The 24,959-nt window shown below is 43.6% G+C and overlaps 1 protein-coding gene across 1 annotated transcript in view; it reads right to left on the bottom strand.

The window, feature by feature from the left end:
- CDH13 (cadherin 13) overlaps window positions 1-24,959 on the bottom strand; it is a 1,027,771-nt gene that overhangs the window by 647,059 nt on the left and 355,753 nt on the right. Inside the window, exon 3 of the mRNA XM_069552548.1 lies at window positions 2,132-2,340. Within this exon, the coding sequence (XP_069408649.1) occupies window positions 2,132-2,340 (209 nt within the window). The remainder of the gene's footprint in view (window positions 1-2,131; window positions 2,341-24,959) is intronic.

The raw sequence follows: 24,959 nt of genomic DNA, 5'->3' as shown, positions 1-24,959 counted from the left end.
AAGGTGGGAGATAAATGCCTATTCTGCTGGAGTTGGTAAGCTGAATGGCACAGCAGCCTCCCCCGTACTTTACAAGAAGCAAACAATAGCCACCAAGCTTTGTGGACAGTGTGTTCAGACAGAGATGAATAGGAGACGGCCAGGGCTCCGAGGAGCTGGGCTTCTAGAGGGGCTGGGCTTCTAGAGGGGCTCTTTCTGGGGCTCAAGTGACCAGCTCTTCATGGCTGAGTCTCTTGGTAATAATGCCAGGACTCCAAGCCCAGCAAGGTGAAGTTTTGTCCCAGGGAATGTCTCAAATCCCGTCTGTTCTGCTTGGAGCTAAATGTGATACTGTCTTTTCTAGATTTAGAGATGAGCTGTCAATCACAATGAACACTGATCTAACTTCATTCTATCCCACATGCAAAACCCCCTTCTGTGAATCTCTGTACCATTTACTTGTTCCCAAGAAGCATTTCGTACTGCACATCCTGGCAGCTGTGTTGCTAGGCATGTGGAAGTCATTTACATCATGAGTTAGTGAGCTGCTGTGAAAATAACCACGGTTAAGTGAGAGATAAACTCTCTTTCGCAGTGCCAGTGGGATTCCACACTGGGATGTATTCACCAAGATCCTGTTTTGTTTTGAGAACATCAGTGGCACACTGTGGATTCACGTTTAGCTTTCTACCTATGCTTAACTCACAGATTGACAGATATGAAGAGGTATTATGGAGTTTTTCAAGTCCAGGGACAGCAAATATACTCCAGCCCTAGCAACATCTCTAAGTGATCAATGGATAGTTGCTTTCAGAAGCACTGTCTTGGGAGTGATACTCGGGTCAAGCAGGGTGTCTGCAACGTATATTGTGGTGGAGTAGGGCAGCCCATGTGCCACTTACTTGCCGTTGCAGACTGTTTAACCCCTCTCATCTGCAGGTAAGGAAGTTACGTGACTCTTTCAAGATCACACAGACAGCGTTGGCAGGAGAGCAGCACTCACAACGCCATTTGTACTGTCTCTGCTCCCCAGCTGTGGGATTGGTGTTCACTCCACCACCGAACAAAACGAACAGATGAAGCAGGGTTACTGGGAGTGTGACAGATGGAGAAAAGCAGTGGGAACCACAGGCTTTGATAAAGTGGGCAAGAGCAGGCCAGCAGCAGGTAGGAGAAAGGCTAGTCCAGTCGCACCAAGCTGGGGACACACCATTATTATTGTAATTATTTTGCCAGGGTCTTGCTGTGCGTCTTCCCTTTCTGTAATTGAGAAAGCCACAGAGTCTCTGAGCTCCTGGTGACGGAGAAGTAAGTAGATTTACAGTACCAAATGTCCCCGGATGACACAATCAAGAAGCCTGAAGAGCAGTTTTTGGCATTCCTAAAGTCACATGCGTGCAGGGGCAGAGATCTTCATACAGGTGCGTGTAGAAGGGAATGGACACCAGTGCGTGGCAAAGGAGCAGCCTCACGTACAACTCTAGTGTGCGACTGTGGTTCTCACCTGCATATCCTCCATTTCCCTTTGTTAGATGACAGCATCCTAATTTGAGTAACTAACTCTTTCACTCTCAGTCCGTATATTTTAGGTGGGGCTGAACTCATCCTGATTTCAGGACAAGGCATGTGCCTCAGGCTTAGCCAACTAGAGCATTAGGATCCAACTGTCATAGAAACTGAATCAGGGATGGGAGCATGCTCTGAGGAGAGCCAGTGAGACTTGACTTCAAGCTTGGGGTGGCAGTATAGGAAGAGATGCTCTTTGAGAAGACTCCAGAGTGGGGAGATGACGTGAAGCTGCTGAGACCACACCAGGAAGCAGGAAGGGCTGTGACCGTCTACAGGTGAAGTCAGTGGAAGAAGAGTGGAATCACAAACGGAGAAGGACCAAAGCTAAAGCCATCATTTGGGCATGGATGCACAGCCATGCAGGCAGGCAAAGCTATCTCTGAGGTCTCTGTCACATAACCCAATCAGTTCCCCTAGCCACGCTGTGCGTTTTTTTTTTTTTCCTTTTTGACTTAGGTTTCTATCATTTGCAAACAACAAAAAGACTCTTGACCAATAATAAGCCAAAGACCCATTTTCCACATAAGACACACAAATCTCAGTGTTCCTCCTTAGACCAACTTATCCTAAGTGGTTACATTACCTGTAAGGAGCCCTGGATGTCTTTCCCTCCAACAATTACAAGTTCTGCCATGTCTTCTGCATGGGGAGTCCGGGCATGGACGAACAGAGTCTTGCCCACCGCAGTTATGTTTCTCAGGGCAACTAAGCTGCCATCGTTGTTCACCTTGAAGTATGGGCTTGAGACCTCATAGTGCAGCTTGTCATTTCCCTTGCAGTCACTGAAGGTCACTGGCCAAAACAAAACAAATGAACAGAAACAGAAGGAGTGTGAGCAGGCTGGGAAGTTTAATGCTGGAGCTGTCTTTGACCATTAAATACGACTCACCACTCTGCACCCGGACCCACGAGTGCTGCCCCTCACCCACTGCATCCTCTTGTGGCCTCCCGGCTTTGGCTAGGCAAAGGACTCCGCTCAGTGAAGCCTTCCTAATCACCACCGCCCACCCCCCCCCAGCAGGTGCTAAGCCTTTCAATGCACAAAGAGAACCTCTTCCCTGCTTCCACGCTGGGGGCAGAAGATACTGCGGACAAGGCTGGGAACTGAGACGGAAGGCCCCTTGTCACCTCTCATCTAGGCTGAGCCCAGCACTGGAGACAGGTAAGAAATGAAGGACTCAGGCACGGCCTCCCCTTAGTTCCCCAGGCTCTATGCACAGCCAATCGTGACAGCATTTCACCTCCTGTGCTCAACTTTCACTTAGCTCCTGGTGAAGTCAGGGGTGGTGCCTTTTCTTCCCTTAGAATCCCTATAATGCTTTGCATAGCTGCTAAGTATGGTTGGGATCTGTGTGTGAGTGCTGAATGAAGTTTTGGCAAAGAACAGTTACGGCTCAGTGTTTATTGAGTGGCATCTGAGTGCCAGGCTCTGTCATAAGGCCAGTACATTCAGTCTCTCCTTTCAGCCTCACAACTACTCTAAGTTACAGCAGCATTTCCCAGGTTTATTTTTATTATCTCCCTCGGCCCATAAGTGTTTTTAGAGACTGTTGCCTAATTGTCAGCTCTCTCATGCGTTGCCAGCGTCATAGCCCTATCTGTTTATTTACTGGATGGAAATCTGTATTCTACACACACACACACGTACAATTGTTTGTCTTTCTCCCAAGAACCCGTGTCACCCCTCTGGTGACACAGAGCCCCACTGAGAATGCACAATCTACACACATTATTTCCATACTATGGGAGGAAAGAACTGAGCCTTGGAGAGACTGACTAACATGCTCAAGACCACACACCCAGGAAAGGCAGACACCTGTTCTCAGGCTGATCAGTCTAGACCTACAGTTCAAGCTCTCAGCACATCCACTTCCCAGAAACAGGTTAACGAGAGGGAAAAGAGCTGCTGCCCCATCCTGACCCCCTCAGGCCTCTCACCACCCCCTCCAGGTCATCAGAAGTACCAGGTGAGGACATCCTGAGAGACAGACCTGCATTTAGGACCTGGCGCACACTAGGCCCTCAATATATCCTTGCTCTCTTCCTGACTTGTGGTATCAAATAACTAGGGTTGCATGATTGGGTCTTGTATATTTTAAACACCTTTTACCAGTCCAGGAATGAGTGCTTTAGACTGGGGGCATTTTTCAAGGCTATGAGAATAGTTTAGAGAATTAAAAAAAAAAAAGAAAAAAGCAATACCTGCCCCAACTCCCAACTGAGGTTCTGACAGAGGAGGACTGGGGTTTAGGCACTGGTATCTCTTTAAGATTTCCCAGATGAACCTAATGCAGCCAGGGTCAAGCACTGGGACCTTGGACAATGGACTGCTTGTCAAGATGCCAGGTTTCCACATTTCCCAGTGATTCCTGGCATGGAGCCAGGGTTGGGGACCTAGCATGCCAGGAAATGTTATTCCCATGCCCTGTGAAGGGGCAGTTTTAAGAGTAGGTGTCTAAGCCCCTTTCCAGTCCTGGCTCATTTGTAGCGGCCCTGAGATCATGGGCAAATGACTTGTCCCTTGAACCTCAATGTCTTCAGCTACAAAGTGGAACTGTTACAGGGAAAAGCCAATTATGGCTCCATTTCTTTTACTTTAACCTTTGCTTCTTGTTGCTTTCGTTCACTAAAAGGATACTGTCCATACATAATGGCCTGCCATGGGGAACCCTGCCCCTCTGCCTGAGTGTTAAGCCAAAATGCTTCTGTGCAGGACCTTGTCTACCGGCGGATGGCTATAGGAAGGAAGAAATTAGCACATCCCCTCCCAAGGCTTGCCATTCCAGGAGGTATGTGCAAGATATATGCCTTTTTAGTTTGCTTTCTCAGCCCCCCAACCCCCCATTCTAGAGAATAACCTGGCATCTAGACCCAGACAAGACGGTTTTATTTTGAGACATTAGTCTGCCATCTTTGTCTGCAGGCTTTCTGAACAAAGTTGTATTTTTTGCGAGAACACTCTGTCTGTAGACTTACTGACCTGTCATGTGGTGAGTAGAGTGAACTTGGACTCAGTAACAGAACAAATAATAGTACCTCCCCTCGTAGGTACTACAGTTCTTATGATAAGCATTAAACAAGATAATAACACTTAATTCAGACAGACCCTGGTGCTATTACTGAAACACAAATTTGTGTGCCTGACAATACCATACCTTGGTATTGGCCTTGGTATTGTGAGGCTGAACAATACCAAAATATCAGTGTGGAACAGAGAAAGGTTTCCTGCAGGGCCCTGCAAGGAGACAGGTGGGTCATGCCTTAAAAATCCCAAACTGCCCGAAAGCTCTCTGCAAAGCCCTTTTATAGGAAAGGTGAGGAAGGGGTGTGGGTAATTGTTGCAAACTTCTTGGTGTCAGATCCTTTGTTCTTGAACCGTAAGGTCACAGTCAGGTAATAACATTCCTCTAAACTCCCACCAAACAAATGCTATTCTCTGTTCTGATAAGTATAGGCCAGGTCCCTCAGCACAACTTTCACCCTCGGAGGTCCAGGCCTGGCTGAGAGGAGGGGGTCCCTGAAGGCACTGGTTACCCTGCCCCAGAGTGTTTGCCCAGCACCCAGGCTGGGTCTTCCTGCCAGGGCCCAGGCCTGGCTGAAGAGGCAGGTCTCCACTGGCAGCTCCCTCAGGGCCAGGTCCCCAGACCTGCCGAGCCACCACTGCTGAGGGAGCCAGGTGCCCGGGCCCCAGCTGGCCTCAGGCTCCTCACACTGCCCAGTGGGGGCTGGTCCCAGAGATGGCCGCTGCCATTAGGTCACTGAGGCGGGGATGGGGGAGAGGGTGATCGCCACCTCAAGGCCTGGACCCGGCCAGGGGGCGGCCCTGGTGAGGGCTCTGGAGCTCCACAGCACACAGCCCCCAACTTGTTCCCTGAGCCCCCAACTCACCCACTGCGCCAGGCCAGGTCTGCCTCTTACCTCGCTCTCCATCTGAGGATCACCACTCGGAGGACTGTTGGCTCCTGTCCTACTAATGGCCGCTGGTACACGGTTATTCAGGGGGAGGAGCCCACTGTGGTGCCGACCAATGGCTGCGCAGGACTACCAATGGGCGCTGAGTGACAGTTGCCCTGGCGAGAGAGACCCACTGCTGCACCGACCAATGGCTGAGTGACTGTCTAATGGTCTGGTGGTAACCATTTTCTGGGAAAGGGCTGGGGGTTATGGCAGGCAGCTCCGGCCACGAGAGTGCTAGGGGTTGCAGCCGGTGGCAGTGCTCTATTGCAATGCTCCATGAACAAGAATTACCATCATCAATTTTCCTGTGATCCTGGGCATTGAAGGAGTTCTCTTTCCTTTTCTACACAACTTCCTTCTTCTAGCTGTTTTCTGACTGCCTCTTGGGTCCTTCTGCCTCTGTCCAGTCAGGTACTGGTGCTCTGGCCCAGGCGGTTACCATGGAGATCGTTACTACAGATATTTCTGCTGAGGCTAAAGCAACGAGGCAGATGATTCTGATCAGGCCTTGCCCATCTTTGAATCCTCCCACTTTTCTTGGCAAAGCTCTACCTATCTCACTTGAGAGATCATGAAGGGAAAACAACTTCAAAGGAGTAAAATTACAGTGTCTGCCCACAGCGGACTCCACAAAGTTGTCTAAGGTATTCTTTTTTCCTAAAAGAACGGGACTCTGCTGAAATTTTTACATTCGTGATTGCAAAGAATCCTTACATTATCTATCTGCGGTGAATACTTTTTTTCCTCTCTGGAAGCTGAGACTTAGAGTCTGAATGAGGTTAAGGCCAGTTAGTCTAGGTCGTCTGCCTAAGCGAATGTGTTACTTCCTTCAATCACTCAGCTTCCAGATTCACAATCTAGTCATGCTTTCATACCTGATCTGTTACTCCCTTAATATTTTTCTTTTAATTGACTCACATTTTTACTTATACAATTATTTAAAGATAATCTTTATAGTACAAGATGAATCTGCCAAACGTATTTTTCTAAAAATTTAAGGAGGCTAACAGAAGCAGAAGATATTAAGAAGAGGTGGCAAGAATACACGGAAGAACTGTACAAAAAAGATCTTCATGATCCAGATAATCATGATGATGTGATCACTAATCTAGAGCCAGACATCTTGGAATGTGAAGTCAAGTGGGCCTTAGAAAGCATCACCACGAACAAAGCTAGTGGAGGTGATGGAATTTCAGTTGAGCTGTTTCAAATCCTGAAAGATGGTGCTGTGAAAGTGCTGCACTCAATATGCCAGCAAATTTGGAAAACTCAGCAATGGCCACAGGACTGGAAAAGGTCAGTTTTCATTCCAATTCCAAAGAAAGGCAATGCCAAAGAATGCTCAAACTACCACACAATTGCACTCATCTCACATGCTAGTAGAGTAATGCTCAAAATTCTCCAAGCCAGGCTTCAGCAATACATGAACCGTGAGCTCCCTGATGTTCAAGCTGGTTTTAGAAAAGGCAGAGGAACCAGAGATCAAATTGCCAACATCCGCTGGATCATGGAAAAAGCAAGAGAGTTTAAGAAAAACAACTATTTCTGCTTTATTGGCTATGCCAAAGCCTTTGACTGTGTGGATCACAATAAACTGTGAAAAATTCCTCAAGAGATGGGAATACCAGACCACCTAACCTGCCTCTTGAGAAATCTGTATGCAGGTCAGGAAGCAACAGTTAGAACTGGGCATGGAACAACAGACTGGTTCCAAATACGAAAAGGAGTACGTCAAGGCTGTATATTGTCACGCTGCTTATTTAACTTATATGCAAAGTACATCATGAGAAACGCTGGACTGGAAGAAACACAAGCTAGAATCAAGATTGCTGGGAGAAATATCAATAACCTCAGATATGCAGATGACACCACCCTTATGGCAGAAAGTGAAGAGGAGCTAAAAAGCCTCTTGATGAAAGTGAAAGTGGAGAGTGAAAAAGTTGGCTTAAAGCTCAACATTCAGAAAATGAAGATCATGGCATCTGGTCCTATCACTTCATGGGAAATAGATGGGGAAACAGTGGAAACAGTGGCTGACTTTATTTTTTTGGTCTCCAAAATCACTGCAGATGGTGACTGCAGCCATGAAATTAAAAGATGCTTACTCCTTGGAAGAAAAGTTATGACCAACCTAGATAGTATATTCAAAAGCAGAGACATTACTTTGCCGACTAAGGTCCGTCTAGTCAAGGCTATGGTTTTTCCTGTGGTCATGTATGGATGTGAGAGTTAGACTGTGAAGAAGGCTGAGCGCTGAAGAATTGATGCTTTTGAACTGTGGTGTTGGAGAAGACTCTTGAGAGTCCCTTGGACTGCAAGGAGATCCAACCAGTCCATTCTGAAGGAGATCAGCCCTGGGATTTCTTTGGAAGGAATGATGCTAAAGCTGAAGCTCCAGTACTTTGGCTACCTTATGCGAAGAGTTGACTCATTGGAAAAGATTCTGATGCTGGGAGGGATTGAGGGCAGGAGGAGAAGGGGACGACAGAGGATGAGATGGCTGGATGGCATCGCTGACTCGATGGACATGAGTCTGAGTGAACTCCGGAAGATGGTGATGGACAGGGAGGCCTGGCGTGCTGCGATTCATGGGGTTGCAAAGAGGCGGACATGACTGAGCGAATGAACTGAGCTGAACTGAACTGAACTGAACTAAAGAGGCAAGTAAAAACATACATTAGTCCTTGTATGTACTAATGATGTGTGTTCCATGCTCCAGAAATGCTGGCTTGGGCTAAATTCCTCTCTCATTTAAACAAATTCATGCTTAGGTCCACCATACTCAGGTTTGTAATCTAGGAAGGCTCTGATATAATTATATTGAGTTGGATGAAAAGTTTGTTCATGTTTTTTCTGTAATATTTTATGGAAAATCCTAAATGAACCCAATATGATTATCTTATATATTCTAGGAGGGGTTCTGACATTTGAAATAATATTTATAACATAATAATATACTATATATAATATAGTATATATAAATATACTATATTAAATAAATATTATATAGTAAAATAAATATTATATAGTAAAATAAATATTATATAGTATACTATATAATCTATATATATATATTATATATATTATAATGTCAGGTGAGTGTATTCTCCTCGGTTCTGTCTCGTCTCAACAAAAATTTGAAGTGGCAGACGTTAAAGCCCTCGGTGTGTCACAGCTCTCAGACAGACCGTGTTATAGCTCTTAGATAGATCAGTGTTACATCTCTGTGTTACAGCTGTTTTATTTAGAAAATAACAGGAAAATACATCCTCAAGAGGTGAGGGCATGCCAACCCAAAGATGCGAAGAGAAGAGAGAGAGAGAAAGAGTGACTATACAGCGTGCACGGGAGAGAGACCCCCGGCCGTTTGGCCCCTCTTTGTCTTTGTCTTTTCCTCCCCCGGGCCCGCCCTGTGTACATCAGGCCAGCCAGGAGTGCTGCTTGTTCTATCTGAGGTCCTCACTCCAGTCCTTGGACCTTCCTTTGTTCTATTTTCACGGGTTGCCATTTTGGGCTCCTGTTTCCTATTCTCACTACCTAACAATAATAATGTCGGAGAAGGCAATGGCACCCCACTCCAGTACTCTTGCCTGGAAAATCCCATGGATGGAGGGGCCTGGTGGGCTGCAGTCCATGGGGTCGCTGAGAGTTGGACACGACTCAGTGACTTCACTTTCACTTTTCACTTTCACGCACTGGAGAAGGAAATGGCAACCCACTCCAGTGTTCTTGCCTGGAGAATCCCAGGGACGAGGGAGCCTGGTGGGCTGCCGTCTATGGGGTCGCACAGAGTCGGACACGACTGAAGCGACTTAGCAGCAGCAGCAACAATAATAATGTAATATAAAATAGCAACCCACTCCAGTACCTTTGCCCGGAAAATCCCATGGACGGAGGAGCCAGTAGGCTACAGTCCATGGGGTCGCAAAGAGTCAGACACGACTGAGTGACTTCACTTTCACTGTCATAGTATATAAAACAATATAATATATATATAACATAAGAATACATATAACATAAATAATGAGGTCTTGAGAAAGACACAAACCTCAGAGAAGGCACAATCTAGACCAAACCAACAATCGCAATTGAATACTTAATCAAGAGAAAAATAGGTCACCACACTCTTTGTTTCTTCTTGCTCCTGAAGGAAACAGACCCTACTTCCCCACTGACTGCAATCTCACCTTAAATTTCTTATTAAAGGGCACAGTTGATAGCACCAGCCCTGAATCATTGTCTTACATTATGAACCTTGTTGACACAATCGAGATGTCAGTGATTCTCAGAGACCAAGCCACTGCATGCTCCAGGGTGCAGAGTTCAAAGAACATATTAAGGATGAAATGGAATAGTTTATGTCTGTTTTGTAAAAAATAGATGTTTCTGTATAGACAACCTCCTAAGCTCAGAATAACACCATGAGGATAACTGAAAGGAAAAATTATAATAAACAATTAAACTTGTGAACAAATATTGAAAACCTCTGTGTGAGGGGGAAAAGGAGCTATCCGTACTATTCTGCACCTGCAAAGAACTTCCTTACATAGTTTATCACTATGGCATTTAAAATAGCTACTGGGAAAAATTATACATATAATACACTGTACATGGGGATTTATTGGAATCAATTGTGCAACATCATTCTTTGTGATAATCTGTGAACACCCCAGGAGAAGAAAGGGGGAAGTGCAAACTCCCCACCTGGGGGAAAAATGCAAATTAGATGAATGGCACCACTCAGCGTTTCAATTATGCTTTCAGCGTGTTTCCACTCAAAATGTCCTCTGGGCTTAATGCAAATGTCACGAAGAGACAAACTTTAGCTGGGAGACAAAACTGCAACTGAAATGGGAAGTGTGGTACGGGAATTAAGGGGCTTAATCCTCCTGATCCTGATTTTATGTTTTTCTATTTCTTTCTTTTGAATGTGGTTCTCAGGGATGGAAAAGGCATAGATTTCTTACCATCTAGAAATGTGTGAGGAAGCAAATTAAGCTATATTATGATCCCAGGAAAATATAAAAATGTAGATAGATTTAAATTTACTGTAAAATAAAGAGCAGTCCTACTCATGTAGATAGGTACAAACTCAATATGGAATTTGTGCTATTCTAATAAGTGTTCTGGGGTGAGTCTGTGATCCATGCACTCACATCTGACATGGGTAAATGGTCCTAAATACATTATTCACATTCTGTGGAGACTTGCAAACTGGTCTACACATAAGTTTCAGGCCTCTCAGAGTTGGTGGCCAGACTCTGCTTGTACGCATGTGTGAGGATGTGTGATGACCAGTAGTAGCGTGGGGTCAGTCATCTTGGGAGCTGTGCTCCTCCCAGAGTCAGAAGTGCCTGGATCTACTTCTAGCAACCTATGCTTGCACACAGAAGAGCATGGCTTTATTTCAGCAGTATGCTCGTTTTAAAAAAAAAAAATAAAAGGAGATTGTACATTGCTTGCTCTCTCTTAAGACTGTATCATCTATCCACATACTCATAGCTCAATTAGTCAAACAATTCAATTGCTCCATTTTGCATGAAGGACCTGCATTTGGTTGATCTGCAGAGTCTTTGATAGGGCATGGAAAGCCATGCCTTTCTAACAACTGAAATAGCACTTAGTCCAGAAACATCAGATGGACTCTCCCCAGGATACAGCACATCACTTAATTGCTTTTTTGCATCTTCAGTATCCCACTGGGTTCCAACTTCCTTGGAAAGAACTCAAAGGACTTTAGTCCAGAGGCTCTATGGATTCGCAAGTGAGAGAAACAGGAAACAATTCCTTTGGTTTCTCCGAACACACTTGTTACTCAAAGCTTCTAGTCAATCAAGGTTTCATTAACATGCGTTCAGTGCCACCCACACTGGGACAGATCCTTGACTGATAATATATCCTCCAGCCTTCATTCTGTCTACCCTCTTGATTCCTGAGTGCATAGAACCATATCCTGTGTTTCATGTTTGGCCTGGAGTCAGCACTGACATCCATAGTGCTTCTGTAAGGTTCTGGGCATGTTCCTAACCATGACTGATTATCCCGGCAGTGGATTTCACCTCCAGAGGCTTTGTAGATTTGATAGGTGCAGAATGCACATAAAATGGTCTTATACATCTCATGTGTCAATCCCAAGTTTGATAAAATAGAGTTTCGATTCTATCATGTCAGCCAAAGACATCATAATGAATGATTCCATCAAGTGATATTCAGCAAAAACCTATTTTTTGTCATGTAAACCCTTAAGGGGTTTACAGAGCCCACATCTGCTTTCAGGGGATTTCCTGTGCCAACCATTAAAAATTGAGCTGCTAGCTCTGGATAGTCTTTTCTGCCAGGGTCTTACATTTTCCTCTTGCTACTGATTTTTTTTAAAAACACAGCAAGTTGTTTTCTGAAAAAAAAAAAATGTTATGCACTTTCAATCCTGTGGTGGTTATAATCACTAAGAATTTGTATCTCAGATTGGAATTTATATGGCACAGTGCCTGACACAGTAGATACTCAATCTGTTTGTTGAATGAATAAATAACAGAACTGCCATTTGGCAGCAAAGTAATTTTAAATTCCTCAAACAAAACTGAGGATGGCTCAAATTCACCTGAAGATTTGAGTAAGTTAATGTGAAAGCCACCCACTCAGCGAAACAGAAATCACTGATTCAGCAACTTTGTGAATCACCAAGTCTTAGAGTACTGACTCCCTCTGTTTTCATATTACTAGTCCATGGTTCTTCCTTAGTCCTTAGTTTTTGATTTATCTAGTAATTATGTGCACACATGTCTCCCTTTCTGAGTGTCTATAGGGTGAGTTAATGAGAAAAGAGATTTGCTCCACTATAACTTGTATCTGGTCTTGCTGTTGGAGACGTCTGGAGACATGAGGCAGAATGTCTTAACTAGGCCTATACTGAGATTCAGATCCTGATTGTGTGTGATGCTCTGGCAGTCCAGTGATGCCCAAGCACCCCTATACTCCATGAGATGGCATACGTGTGGAGGAAGGAACCTTTAAGAAGGTGGACCACATACGCTGCTCTGGGGTCTTCTAGAACTAAAAGCTAAGGAAGGAAGGAGGGTTGGGATCCTATAGTTGTGCAGGTGGGAGCTATACATTGCTGCAGTGAAAATATTAATATTTGCATGATCTTGTTATTGCCCAAATACTAGAAAAGCCTGAAGAACTTCAGGATACCATTTGGAAGGTCTAGTTATTTCTGAGTGAAATAACTTGTGGATCATTGGATACTTTCAAGTAGCACTTAAATGACTGTTGAGCAGGAATGTTTTGGAAGAGATTCTAGCATTGGATGCTGTCTTTTACAGCTGGGAAAGTCTATTATTCTAAATCACGATATATCCATCCATTAACCCATTAAAAGTATCATTTGACCAATTATGGTATGAAAGACAGTAGGCAGAAAGGGATAAATGCCAATATTAAGACAAATAAGGTGGATTATCTGTCTTCTAGATACTCAGAGTCCAGAAGGTTGGACCACAGTATCATTTGGAGGGCTGCCCTTTTGAAGGACAGGTGTCCCATTCCTTCATTGTGACGAAAGGCCAAATACCACCACAGGGTGGATCTTAGAAGCAAGCAGATCATCTCTTCATATAATATACTATTTCTTACAGTAAGAAAAAGTCAACCAATGAACAAGTTTATAATTACCAGAAACACCCAAGGTGAGGGGTTATCAACAAGTATGTATCACCTTATTGAAGAGCTGTACTCTCTTAAAATTGCTTAGAAAGTGAATTTCTGTATATTTTTTCTATATTTTATTATAAATTAGATGTGATTTTCTAGACAATGTGTTGGCTGTAAGTCCCAACAAAATTAAAGAATACAGCTACACATTGGGAGCATTTGAAGGGATGAACTGTAACTTTTAAAGGTAAATATTATCCTAAAATAATAATAATAATAAAAAATAAAGGTAAATATTATCCTAGTCCATGAACTAAATAGTAAAAGTATGCAAATCTTGTGGGCCAATTTTTTAATTGGCTATGAAAGTCTGAAGATCTAATTATAATGATGGCTACCATCAAGTTAGCAGAACTAAGCATCGTAGACCTAAAGGTCCTTCAGTTTTGACTCACTCTCTTCTTTAGAACTGAAGCAGGATGATCAGCTATTCTCTTCCTGGGTTCCCAAAGAAGCACTTGGGTTTTAGAAAGGATGAGGGGATGACGGGAGATGAAGCCAGGTGGGAGGGTGGCAGTGGTAACCCGACCTTAGAAATAAATTAAAATGTCCAAGATGAACAAACAGAAAAAATAAGAGTCTTCAGGGAATGTGTATTGAATGAGCTTCTGATTTAAAATGCTATTGTGAACGGAAAAGATTGTCTATAAACAGTCCATAATCTATAAGCTGAAATAGTACTCAGTAAATAAACTGTGGAAAATTCTGAAAGATATGGGAATATCAGACCACCTGACCTGCCTCTTGAGAAACATGTAGGCCGGTCAGGAAGCAACAGTTAGAACTGGACATGGAAACAACAGACTGGTTCCAAATAGGAAAGGAGTACATCAAGGCTGTATATTGTCACCCTACTTATTTAACTTATACTCAGAGTACATCATGAGAAACGCTGGGCTGGAGGAAGCACAAGCTGGAATCAAGATTGCCGGAAGAAATATCAATAACCTCAGATATGCAGATGACACCACCCTCATGGCAGAAAGTGAAGAGGATCTAAAGAGCCTCTTGATGAAAGTGAAAGAGGAGAGTGAAAACGTTGGCTTAAAGCTCAACATTCAGAAAATGAAGATCATGGCATCTGGTCCCATCACTTCATGGCAGCTAGATGGGGAAACAGTGGAAACAGTGGCTGACTTTATTTTGGGGGGCTCCAAAATCACTGCAGTTGGTGATTGGAGCCATGAAATTAAAAGACACTTGCTCCTTGGAAGGAAAGTTATGACCAACCTAGACAGCATATTCAAAAGCAGAGACATTACTTTGCCAACAAAGGTCCGTCTAGTCAAGGCTATGGTTTTTCCAGTAGTCATGTATGGATGTGAGAACTGAACTATAAAGAAAGCTAATTGCCAAAGAATTGATGCTTTTGAACTGTGGTGTTGGAGAAGACTCTTGAGAGTCCCTTGGACTGCAAGGAAATCCAACCAATCCATCCTAAAGGAGATCAGTCCTGGGTGTTCATTGGAAGGACTGATGTTGAAGCTGAAATGCCAATACTTTGTCCACCTGATGCGAAGAGCTGACTCATTGGAAAAGACCCTGATGCTGGGGGAAGATTGAGGGCAAGAGGAGAAGGGGACGACAGAGGATGAAATGGTTGGATGGCATCCAACTCGATGGACATGGGTTTGGGTAGACTCCAGGAGCTGGTGATGGACAGGGAGGCCTGGCATGCTGCGGTTCATGGGGTCACAAAGAGTCGGACATGACAGAGTGACTGAACTGAACGGAACTGAAATACTGATCTATAAGTGTTCAAACCTGGAAGAGGGACCTCCCTGGTGGCTCAGTGGTAGAGAATCTGCCTGCCAGTGTAGGAAGCAGGTTTGATCCCTGACCTGGGAAGATCCCACATGCTGCGGAGCAACCAAGCAAGCTTGTGCACCACAACTCCTGAGGCTATGCTCTAGAGCCCAGAAGCCAGAACCACTGCGCCCAGGAGCCAGAACCAGCTGCTGAAGCCTGCATGCTCTGCAATAAGAGAGTCCATGCTCTGCAGCAAGAGAAGCCGCCACAACGAGACGCCTGCCCACTGCATTAGAGAGTAACCCCGCTTGCCTCGACGAGAGATGAGCCCATGCAGCTACCAAGAACCAGCACCGTCAAGAGTAAACAAATATAAATAATGTAAACAGAGAAACAAGCACCCTGGAAGAAGCGGGGAGGTTCTAGGAGAGGAGAAACTAACCCTCAAGTCTTTAACAGAGTACTGGGAACATAACCGATATTCAATCAGCGGCGTTCCCCACCCCAATCCTCATGCGATATTTCAACTGTTTTACAGAAGGCGAAATGCAGGCCACTTGGAGAGGCTGAGTTGCCTATGGTGCAAAGGTTAGTGATAGAGTTCAAACTGAGTTCAAATCTAGTTCCACCACACTCCAGGCTTTTCACTGCACTGCTCTGAGCCCTTTGACTGCTGTGTTTGAAAAATTCTCTAAAAGCTAGTAATTAAAGAGGAATTTTTCACATAAAATATAACAAATCAGTCTTTATTGGATTAGCCTTCCAATCCACTTGATGCACAAAAATGGACAAACTGACGGGGTATCAAGAATTAGTGAAATGTCAGACTTTGGTTTATGACCTAGTTGAGAATGCCACGTGAATGTCGTCATTCCCTCTAGTTCACACTTGCTCAGTGAACATAAATGGCTGAGGCATCAAGGGTTGAAGAGTTTTGATTCACTATCAGCGTGCTTTGGGAATCACCAACACATTTCCCTAGATCCTCAAGACACTCTACAAACCCATAATCTTGATTTTTTCATGGTTGATGTCTACCTTCTCTAATAGCTACATTTACAGCTAGATACTTAATAAATATTTCTTTCAGTTCTCTAACAGTCCCACGAAGGTAGTGTTTTATGGATGAGGAAACTAAGGCTCAGAGAGATTAAGAAAACGTCTGTGGGCCACACAGCATTGAGTAGCAAAGCTGGAGCTCTGCTCTTTATATCTGTTCTAGAGTCCTGTCTCAGGTCTTGAGGGAAGAGGCAGGATCATTCCAGGATGGTGAAATTCAAAGTAAACGTTAGAAGTCTAGTCTGTAGTTTAGGAACCCATGGATTAACAGGAAGTTGGTCTGCCTAAAGGTGAAAGAGGAGTCAATGATAGAGATGAGTAGAATGTTGAAACCAAAGAGTAAATCCATCAGGAGGAAAACCCATATAGCAGAAGCCAGAAGGCCCTGTAGATCAAAGCTCAGGGAATACTTGAACTCTGCAAAAGGTTTAGGAAAATACATGAAGGGGACCCAGCCAGATCTTTCTGCAGCCCCCAAACATCTAAAGTATTCAAGTGCTTTTATTAGCATGGTTTCTTTAAAGGATGAAAGAAAATACGTGTGGAATTTGCTACCATTGATCTGTCTATAACTTTTATCAAAGAACTTTAGAGATTTGAACTTTCTGTAGACCAGCGCTCTGCTATTCTACTACAGATTCATCACAAGTCCCCAGATTACAAGAGATAAGACAACATGGGGGAGGGGCAAAATAGCATGGAAGTTTGCTCATGATCTTCAGAATGGTTTGATGTTCATCAAGACTTGTAGCTGGTCTGCAGCCAGTGTGTGGATGCGCACCCTGTGTATGAAGTCCTGAGGCATTTGAACCCCTCATCCTGCATTCCCTGTGCATACCTAGAGTGTTTCCAAGCACAGATGTTCTTGCGCTACCTGCAGAGTAGTGTTTGGAGGCTCAAGTGTTTGTTGCCTGAGGCAAGAATGAGTACCCTCCCCAAAAGGTATGCCTGAGATACTGAGAGGTTGCTGACTTAATAACCAGAAGGGATGCCAATCAAACTGTAACACAGTGCCCAACACTGACTTTTGCCCCTTCCCAATTTTCTCCTGACCTAGGCTTTGGCAACCTAACCTTGGCGCTTCCTACAACTTCATCTACATCTCTCTGGCTATGCTCTGCACTAACCCTGGTAAAAGTTGGCAGTCAGAAATATTAGTGGACGCTCTGTGGTTGTAACCAATTAATTTACTCACCTCCTCCCTAATTGCAGTGGGTGAGATGCTCACCAGCTGTGATTACAAATTGGTTCTGTCTAGTTGACAAGACCTTATCAGGAAATTAAAATAAAGTGATCTGGCTTACAATACATGAAGCACAATTAATTATTGCATACATATATGGGTTTCTGATGTAAGCAAGGAAATGATCAGCCCTCTAGGTCATGCCTATTCATCCTCCAGTTGCCAAGAGATTTTTATTGCATCCCTGATGCCATATGGCATTGTCTCTAGCTTTAGCCTCATGGGAATGCAGGAGGCAGCCTGCCAAGACTATCTCATCACTCGTTTAAAGGTACCCCATTTTCCTGTGATTTCTTCTCTTGACAACAATGGCCCACATTCATTTCCTTAAGAAGTGAAAGCTAGCGCAGCTGAAGGCTTTCCACCCTACCTGAATTATCAGGGGAAGTGCACAAGCCAAACTTAAATCACAGCTTTCCATCAAAAGTGGCAACTTTTGCAATTGAAGGATTCTTATAGGGGATCTTGAGTATATTACTGTGATTGCAGAAGGTCCTGTGTGTCTGGAAGTGTTCTTTTTGCACCTACCCGCGGCAAGTCTCAGGTCCCGAGATTTATTGCTCGCGCTTTTTCTTTATGTATATGTGCTGCAAGCTGAGGCATCTGGTCCCACACAACTGTGATATTTACGATAATGAATCACAGATGTTTAAAAGGATGTACTCTGAAAACACTTAAATGCTAAGATGCTGGAAACTTACTGCAAACACTGTGAAGAGAGGACCTTTGGATTATGTTGATTTTCTGATACAATCACTTACGAATAGGACTTGACATATCCTGGGAAAATACCAGACAGAAAGGAATGACTTTTTCCAATGTTGAAGAAGTGTTCAAAATAAGCAAGGAACTCCAAGGGTGTAGATTTGGTTATTCTATAGATTACTGGACTGCAACCCCTTCAAGAATCAAGGTTGAACTTATTGTGTACCCATCCTCCAACACACAGTATTTTAATGGCCATTTCCAAATACAAGACAACATTTTTAATTTCACTGGAGTGAAAAGGTAAATTCTCCTTCCACCCCTTATTGTCCCATCAGCCACACAAATTGATGTCTATTCTACCAGATTAACAAGCTATACACACACAGATATGCTACAGCAGTTCCGCTCATACGTCTATTACAAACTTTTTATGTCAGCCCATATAGAAGTACTTCATTCTTTTTCATGACTAGATAATACCACTTAGTATGAATACACTATCATTAAAGCAGTCTCCTGTTGCTGGACACGGATATTTTCTGTTTCATAATTACTAACCGGTTGGTAATAAACACCTTTAGACCTGACTTTTTGTGTATATGTGCAAGCATTTTTTTTTCCTACAGTTGAGATCCATCTTAGAAACTGCTGATTCAAATGAAATGCCCATTTAAAATTTAGTTAGACTTTGACAAATCATCCACCGGAAATATTTTATGGCCTTGGACTCTAATCCAACGTGTAATAGAGTTCTCTTTCCTCACATTAACAGTGGATAATATATTTTTTTTGCCAATTTGTGAGCTGCAAAAAAGTATAGTGTTAATTTGTATGTTTCTGATGAATAGTGATGTTAGGCTTGGTCTCATAGTACTGGCCATTTTAATTTCCTTTCCTGTGAATTTCTGGGTGTGCACCGATACTTAGGAATTCAGATTGTCATCTCTTGTTTCTTTGTTTTTCTCTCTACTAGACTGAAAGCTTCTTGAGGCAGCTATGTCTTGCTTGCCATTCTACCTTCGCTGCCCCACAGAGACTAGGCACATGAGTTTTGTGGCGTGAATACATGTTTCAAGGATGCAGCTGATGTTTGTTCCTTCTACCACACAGCTGCTTACCAGAGTCTCACTTTCAAAGAGAAACCTCGGCTCAGCGCCCTTCTTCCTGGTTTCCTCTCATATCGCGCTCCCCAACCAGAATAAAATCTTCACACTTTCAAGGCCTTTATCAACCTAATAACTTCTGTGTCTCTAGTACATACTAGCACAGAACCTGAAAAACGGTAGGCACTCAGTCAGGTTTTCCCAAATGAGTCAGTCTTCGGTGGCTGGCCTGTCAGATGGTTCCTATATCAGATGCCGTGCTGGCACCCAGCTTTGAAAGGTGGACTGGAGCTTTTGATGTTATGTCTGCTCTCCTTCATCTCCTTTGCTGATGGACAGAGGGAGCCTCGGGGCTCTTAGTGAAACGCTTAATCCCACTTTGTGACCCAGGGTTTGGGGTGTGTGTAGAACCTGTGAAAGGGAAATGCTATGATGACACCAGCAGATGGGCCTCCATTGCCTTGGTTTGTCTGTTTATTTGTCTGTTTTGTTGGGGGAGGGCACAGCTGTATAGAGAAAGGTGTACTGCAGACTTTCTAGAACATGCCCTACCAAGATGTTGAATCCATGAGATGAATTCATACTGATATACTGACATAAATCTCTAAAATCAGCTGAGAAAATCAAAGACCTTATAGGTCATCTTCCAGCTGCATGTCCCTCTAAACCGGGAATCAGAAACTTATGGCCGGAAGGCCAATTCCAGCCAACTCCTTCTTTTATAAATAAAGTTTTATTGGAACACATCCCTACTATTTGGTTACATGTTCTCCATGTCTGCTTTCGGTCTACAACTGCAGGATTGAATAGTTTCAGCAGAGAATGTCTGGCTCCCGAGCCTGAAATATTTACTCTCTGGCTCTTTGCTGAAAAAGTTTGCTGACCCCTGCTGTAGGCCAAGGTCACATTTTTCTCCCCCATGTTTCAAGAGATCTACTCTAAGCCACCTGAGTGTTAAGGCCAGCAAACCCTCCGCAATGGATTTTGTGCTCTCAGTTTGCATGATTAGCCATAACGACAATCAGCAGAGTGAGGAAAATGACTCACACTCAACTAAATGTTATCTCAATGCCTGTGTCTTGCTTTTAATTTTCAAAAATAAAGATCTGCTGGGAGATATTTTCCATCCAAAATAGAATCCTGAGGGGTTTAACTTTTTAAATAAACTGTTAAAATCCATTATTTGCAGTCATTAAATATATGGACAAGCACTCATAGAGAAGATGAATATACCCAGAAGAGCAGAAGGGAATTGTGTGTATCTATATTTTTTATGTCTCTAAAGCAATAATTTAATTTAGAGCCAAGAAATTAGCTGAGAATCATGCTTTTGCTCAAGCTCACACACAAAACTGTTTGTCTTCAAGGTCTGTTTCACACACATAAAGTGATCTGTCATTTTCCCATGTAATTTGTCATTAATTTTTGTTTCTTTCCTTGTAGACAGTCTATCATTATTATCCCCAAAATGACTAAGATGTCTGATTTTCTTCGCTCTATAAGTGAAGCCATTTGAAGATTTAGCTTCTTGGAAAATGAAATGGGAATTATCCAGTCCAAAGGTGGTAAGGAAATAGTGATTTTATTTTCTCTGATAAGAGCTTGGCTCATTAGCAAGAAGCAAATCACTATTTGTTTGAATAGAGAGTCAAACTGCTACTGCTACTGCTAAGTCGCTTCAGTCGTGTCCGACTCTGTGAGACCCCATGGACGGCAGCCCACCAGGCTCCCCCGTCCCTGGGATTCTCCAGGCAAGAACACTGGAGTGGGTTGCCATTTCCTTCTCCAATGCATGAAAGTGAAAAGTGAAAGTGAAGTCGCTCAGTCATGTCCGACTTCGCGACCCCATGGACTGCAGCCTACCAGGCTCCTCCATCCATGGGATTTTCCAGGCAAGAGTACTGGAGTGGGTTGCCGTTGCCTTCTCCAGAGAGTCAAAAGAAAGAAATTTTAAAAATCCTTCAAATTGCTTTAACATCCCCACAAAGTTAGTAGCTCTATTGAAGAGATGCAAAGGGATAGTTACTGTGTATGTTAAGTAGTTAAATACCCCACGAACTCAGAAAAGTACCGCATTTGAGCTACATCACATATTTCTTCTATAGTTTTATAAGTTTGAATTGGATGGTTTCCTGAGCTCTTAATGCCTTTTAAACCTGGATATCATAGATACGAATTTTTGTTCATTTAAAGGGTACTGAGTAAGGAGGACAGTTCTAGGCCAGGGAGTGGGTATAGAAGTGAAATCTGGTGATAATTAACATGAGTGCTGAAGGAATGTTGCTCACTCTTTCACCAGTAACAACTTCGAAAACATTCCTGATAGCCATAATGAATAAAACAGCTGCTGAGCTCAACCCAAAGCCCTCTGAGGAAGATAGGCAAGGGCAAGACCCTGGGGTCTATAGAGGAAAGCACATTTGGGTGAGGAAAGCACAGTGGTTGCTAAAGAGCTCTGCCGAAATAAATAAAGGTTAGTTGGGAGAAAACAGGAAATCAAGTGAGAAAATGTGAGCAGCAGAATTGTGGGGGTGGGAAGGAAGCAGAAAGCTGGAGATGGAGTAGGAGATCGTGTGACTTCCCTGATCTTCAATTCATCAGTAAAATTCCACCTGTTCATAAATGATGTGTATGGTGTGGGCTTCTTATGCACACTGTTTCAGGAGGCATGTTTTATTGTTTGCTTGGTTTGGTCAAGAATGAGGCAGCCTTTAAAGCATAGGACTCAGAGGCAAGACAGGCTATGAAGACACAAGCCTCCGGGAACCGGTGTAAGTTAGAGAGGCGGTTTTGGATTTTCACACTGTATTGAAGTTAGGAGCTCAATTCCCATTGAACTAAGCCTCCAGAGGTTAAAATGGGTCTGTGAACACTGCATTTACATCTAATATTTATTCAACTCTTCCTGTGAGTCAGACAGTGAGTTAGGACTTTGCATGCATCATCTCAATATCTTATTAATTTTTCACAACTGTGTGTCATATTAGTATTATCTCCCCACTTTACAAATAAAGAAACTGAGTCCAAATGGAAGCTGTGCGACAGGCAAATCTGTGAAGCTGTGCCTGTGTAGCAGGTGTAGAAGCGCTGGAGCGCCAAACCAATCTGCCCAACTGCAAAGCTCACACCTCTTCCTACTCGCCTCTGCTGCGCCTGCTCAGCAAGCTAGTCTCAAGGATTCTATGGGTCCCATATGCATAAAACAGAAGAAAGTTCAGACCTTGTCTCTAATGATAAGGAGATAGTCAGTGAGTCAGTCAGCCATTTAAAATCAGGTGGCAGTGCTGCATAACTGGGAATACAGGAGAAGTGGGAACCAGGTTCTCTGGGAAGGAGGAAAAACAAGAGGTCTTGTTTGCGCCTGAGTCATAGAAGGCTCCATGGAAGAAATGGCTTTGCACTTCACCTTGAAGGATGAACCGAACCAAATAGTTGTTTTGTACAACTGACTGCAAGCAGGCACCACTACTGGTGACCGACATAAAAAACGGACTGATAGATTTCACCAAAGGATGTGTCTAGTCTCAAATGCACAAATTATCTCTAATTCCTTTAAAAAGGAAAAAAAAAAAAAGAAAAAGAAAAGCAACTCTTTGATTCAGTAGGGGTCTGGGCAGCTATCTAGAGCCTTCACCAGCCATGTTTGTAACAGATCCATCCACATGATGACGGTTTTGAAAATATTCTGAGCAACTACAAAGCACAGCACAAATTTCAAAGTGAAAAAGGAGGGGAAGGGCAGCAGAAATGGAACGTGTGTGAGGGGGCAGTTCCTCTTGATTAAATTTTCAAAAGGAGATAATAAATTAGGAGAAAATGTGAGAACAAAGACATCCTATGGTTTCTACTCTTGAATTAAAATAAGCGAAGACGCCAACAAACCAAACTCTAAATTTCCACTGCTGAGAGTTAGTTATATTTCTTTGTAGTTCAATTCTTGCAGTCAATTCAGGCAGAAGGGGGAGTTTTCTGACAAAAATAGTATTAACCTCCCGTCTTCAATTTGTTCATTGCAGAAATGATAGGATTGGCATAGACTAGGGATTCTCAGAGTATGGTCCTAGGATCAGCAGCATCAGCACCATTGAGGAGCTTGTTAGAAATGCAGCTCCTGGTCTCCATCTAAGAGTAAATCAGTGGCTCTGGGGACAGAGCCCAGCAATCTACATGTGAACACAGCCTTCAGAAGAGTCTGGTTGATACTCAAGAGTGACAACCCTCGGCAAAGATCATCTTCCAGATGACTGAACAGCTACATGACTCAGTGATTCGATTAGAAACACATTAGCCGGTATTAAATATGCACTCCTGGATACTTAATTAAAAAATACAAATATCCATTAAATACACAGAGAAAATGTTGCCTTGGGAGCCGGAATGCACAGATGTGACGAGTCCTACCTCCCCAGCTGCACAAGGTTTTGTACAGAATCTCTGACCCTCAATATGCTGATCTGTAAAATGGGAATAATGCTGTTTATTGTCTAGAATTATCTTGAGAAATGAAAATGTGAAGCATCTGTTACACAGGAAGGTGCCTACAATACTTGCATGTGTAATTTTCTTAAAATAACAGACTTAACTACAGTTGGTACACAGCCCTTCTTTTTTAATAAACATCAAAATCTAAGCAAATGAAAAACAGCTCTTATTGATCCACTCTGCTTAAATTGAGAGGGTTGTTTTTCTGCAACACTGTCTCCCAAAGGAGATAGGTCTCTCTCAGAAAATGCAATATAATGGATGCTAATATCAAAGGGCCTAATTAACTGTCATTCAGTGACTCATTGTTCTGAATGAGATAGATATGAAAACACAAATCTATGAAGTCGAAAGAAAGGAAGGGGGGAGTCCTCTTCCTGCCTGGGCGATTGCAGTAGCTCCTACACTGGTCCCCGAGTCTCCCCTCCGTTTACTTCCACCCCCAATGGTCTCAACATAGCAAAGAAAGGTCCAGATACAGTTTTATGTTTATGTCACCCTTCTACTCAAAATTTAGAGTCAAAACGAAGCTCCTACTCTAACGTAAATGCCCAGCGTCAGTTAGTTCGTGCTGAGCTTCATGTGCTCTGCTTGCCCTCGGCCACTCCAGCCTCACTGGCCTCCTGCTAGTTCTTAGCCCCCGGGCTGCTCCTGCCTCAGGGCCTCGGCATCTGTGACACCCTCCACCTGCGGGGCTCTCCCCCTGCACAGCCACAGCTCCTTCCCTCAGGCCCTAACTTCTTCTAGGTGTCTACTCAAACGCACGGGGGCTTTCCCATTCCACATTTCAATACTTCCCGCCTCGACATTTCTTTGCTTTTTTGTCCTTAGCACTTTCCATTATCAAAATTACTCATCACAATGGCACCCCACTCCAGTACTCTTGCCTGGAAAATCCCATGGACAGAGGAGCCTGGTAGACTGCAGTCCATGGGGTCGCTGAGAGTTGGACATGACTCAGTGACTTCACTTTCACTTTCACTTTCATGCACTGGGGAAGGAAATGGCACCCCACTCCAGTGTTCTTGCCTGGAGAATCCCAGGGACGGCAGAGCCTGGTGGGCTGCCGTCTGTGGGGTCACACAGAGTCAGACACGACTGAAGCAACTTAGCAGCAGACTTAGCATACTGCTTACTGTCTTCCTCTTTCTCAAGAATGCAAACTCAGAGTATCTTAAGAGCTGGTGACAGTGCCTGGCACATGATGGATCAATACATGGTGAATCAATCAATGAATTGACTAATTCCCTTCATTTTCATTCCTTTGCTTAGCTATTATCATCCACCAATTACTTAATGATGAATAAAAGTAGCAAAGTAAATAGGCAGGTAACCAACTGGAGAAAAGGACAAACATAAGATGACCTTCTGTTGTCATTTTTTGGCCAGGTATGGAT

The sequence above is a fragment of the Ovis canadensis genome, chromosome 14, assembly GCF_042477335.2.
Source record: "Ovis canadensis isolate MfBH-ARS-UI-01 breed Bighorn chromosome 14, ARS-UI_OviCan_v2, whole genome shotgun sequence".
Taxonomy (NCBI): Eukaryota; Metazoa; Chordata; class Mammalia; order Artiodactyla; family Bovidae; genus Ovis; species Ovis canadensis.
Note: the sequence above shows the minus strand (reverse complement) of the source record. Positions and strands in the feature narration are given on the sequence as shown.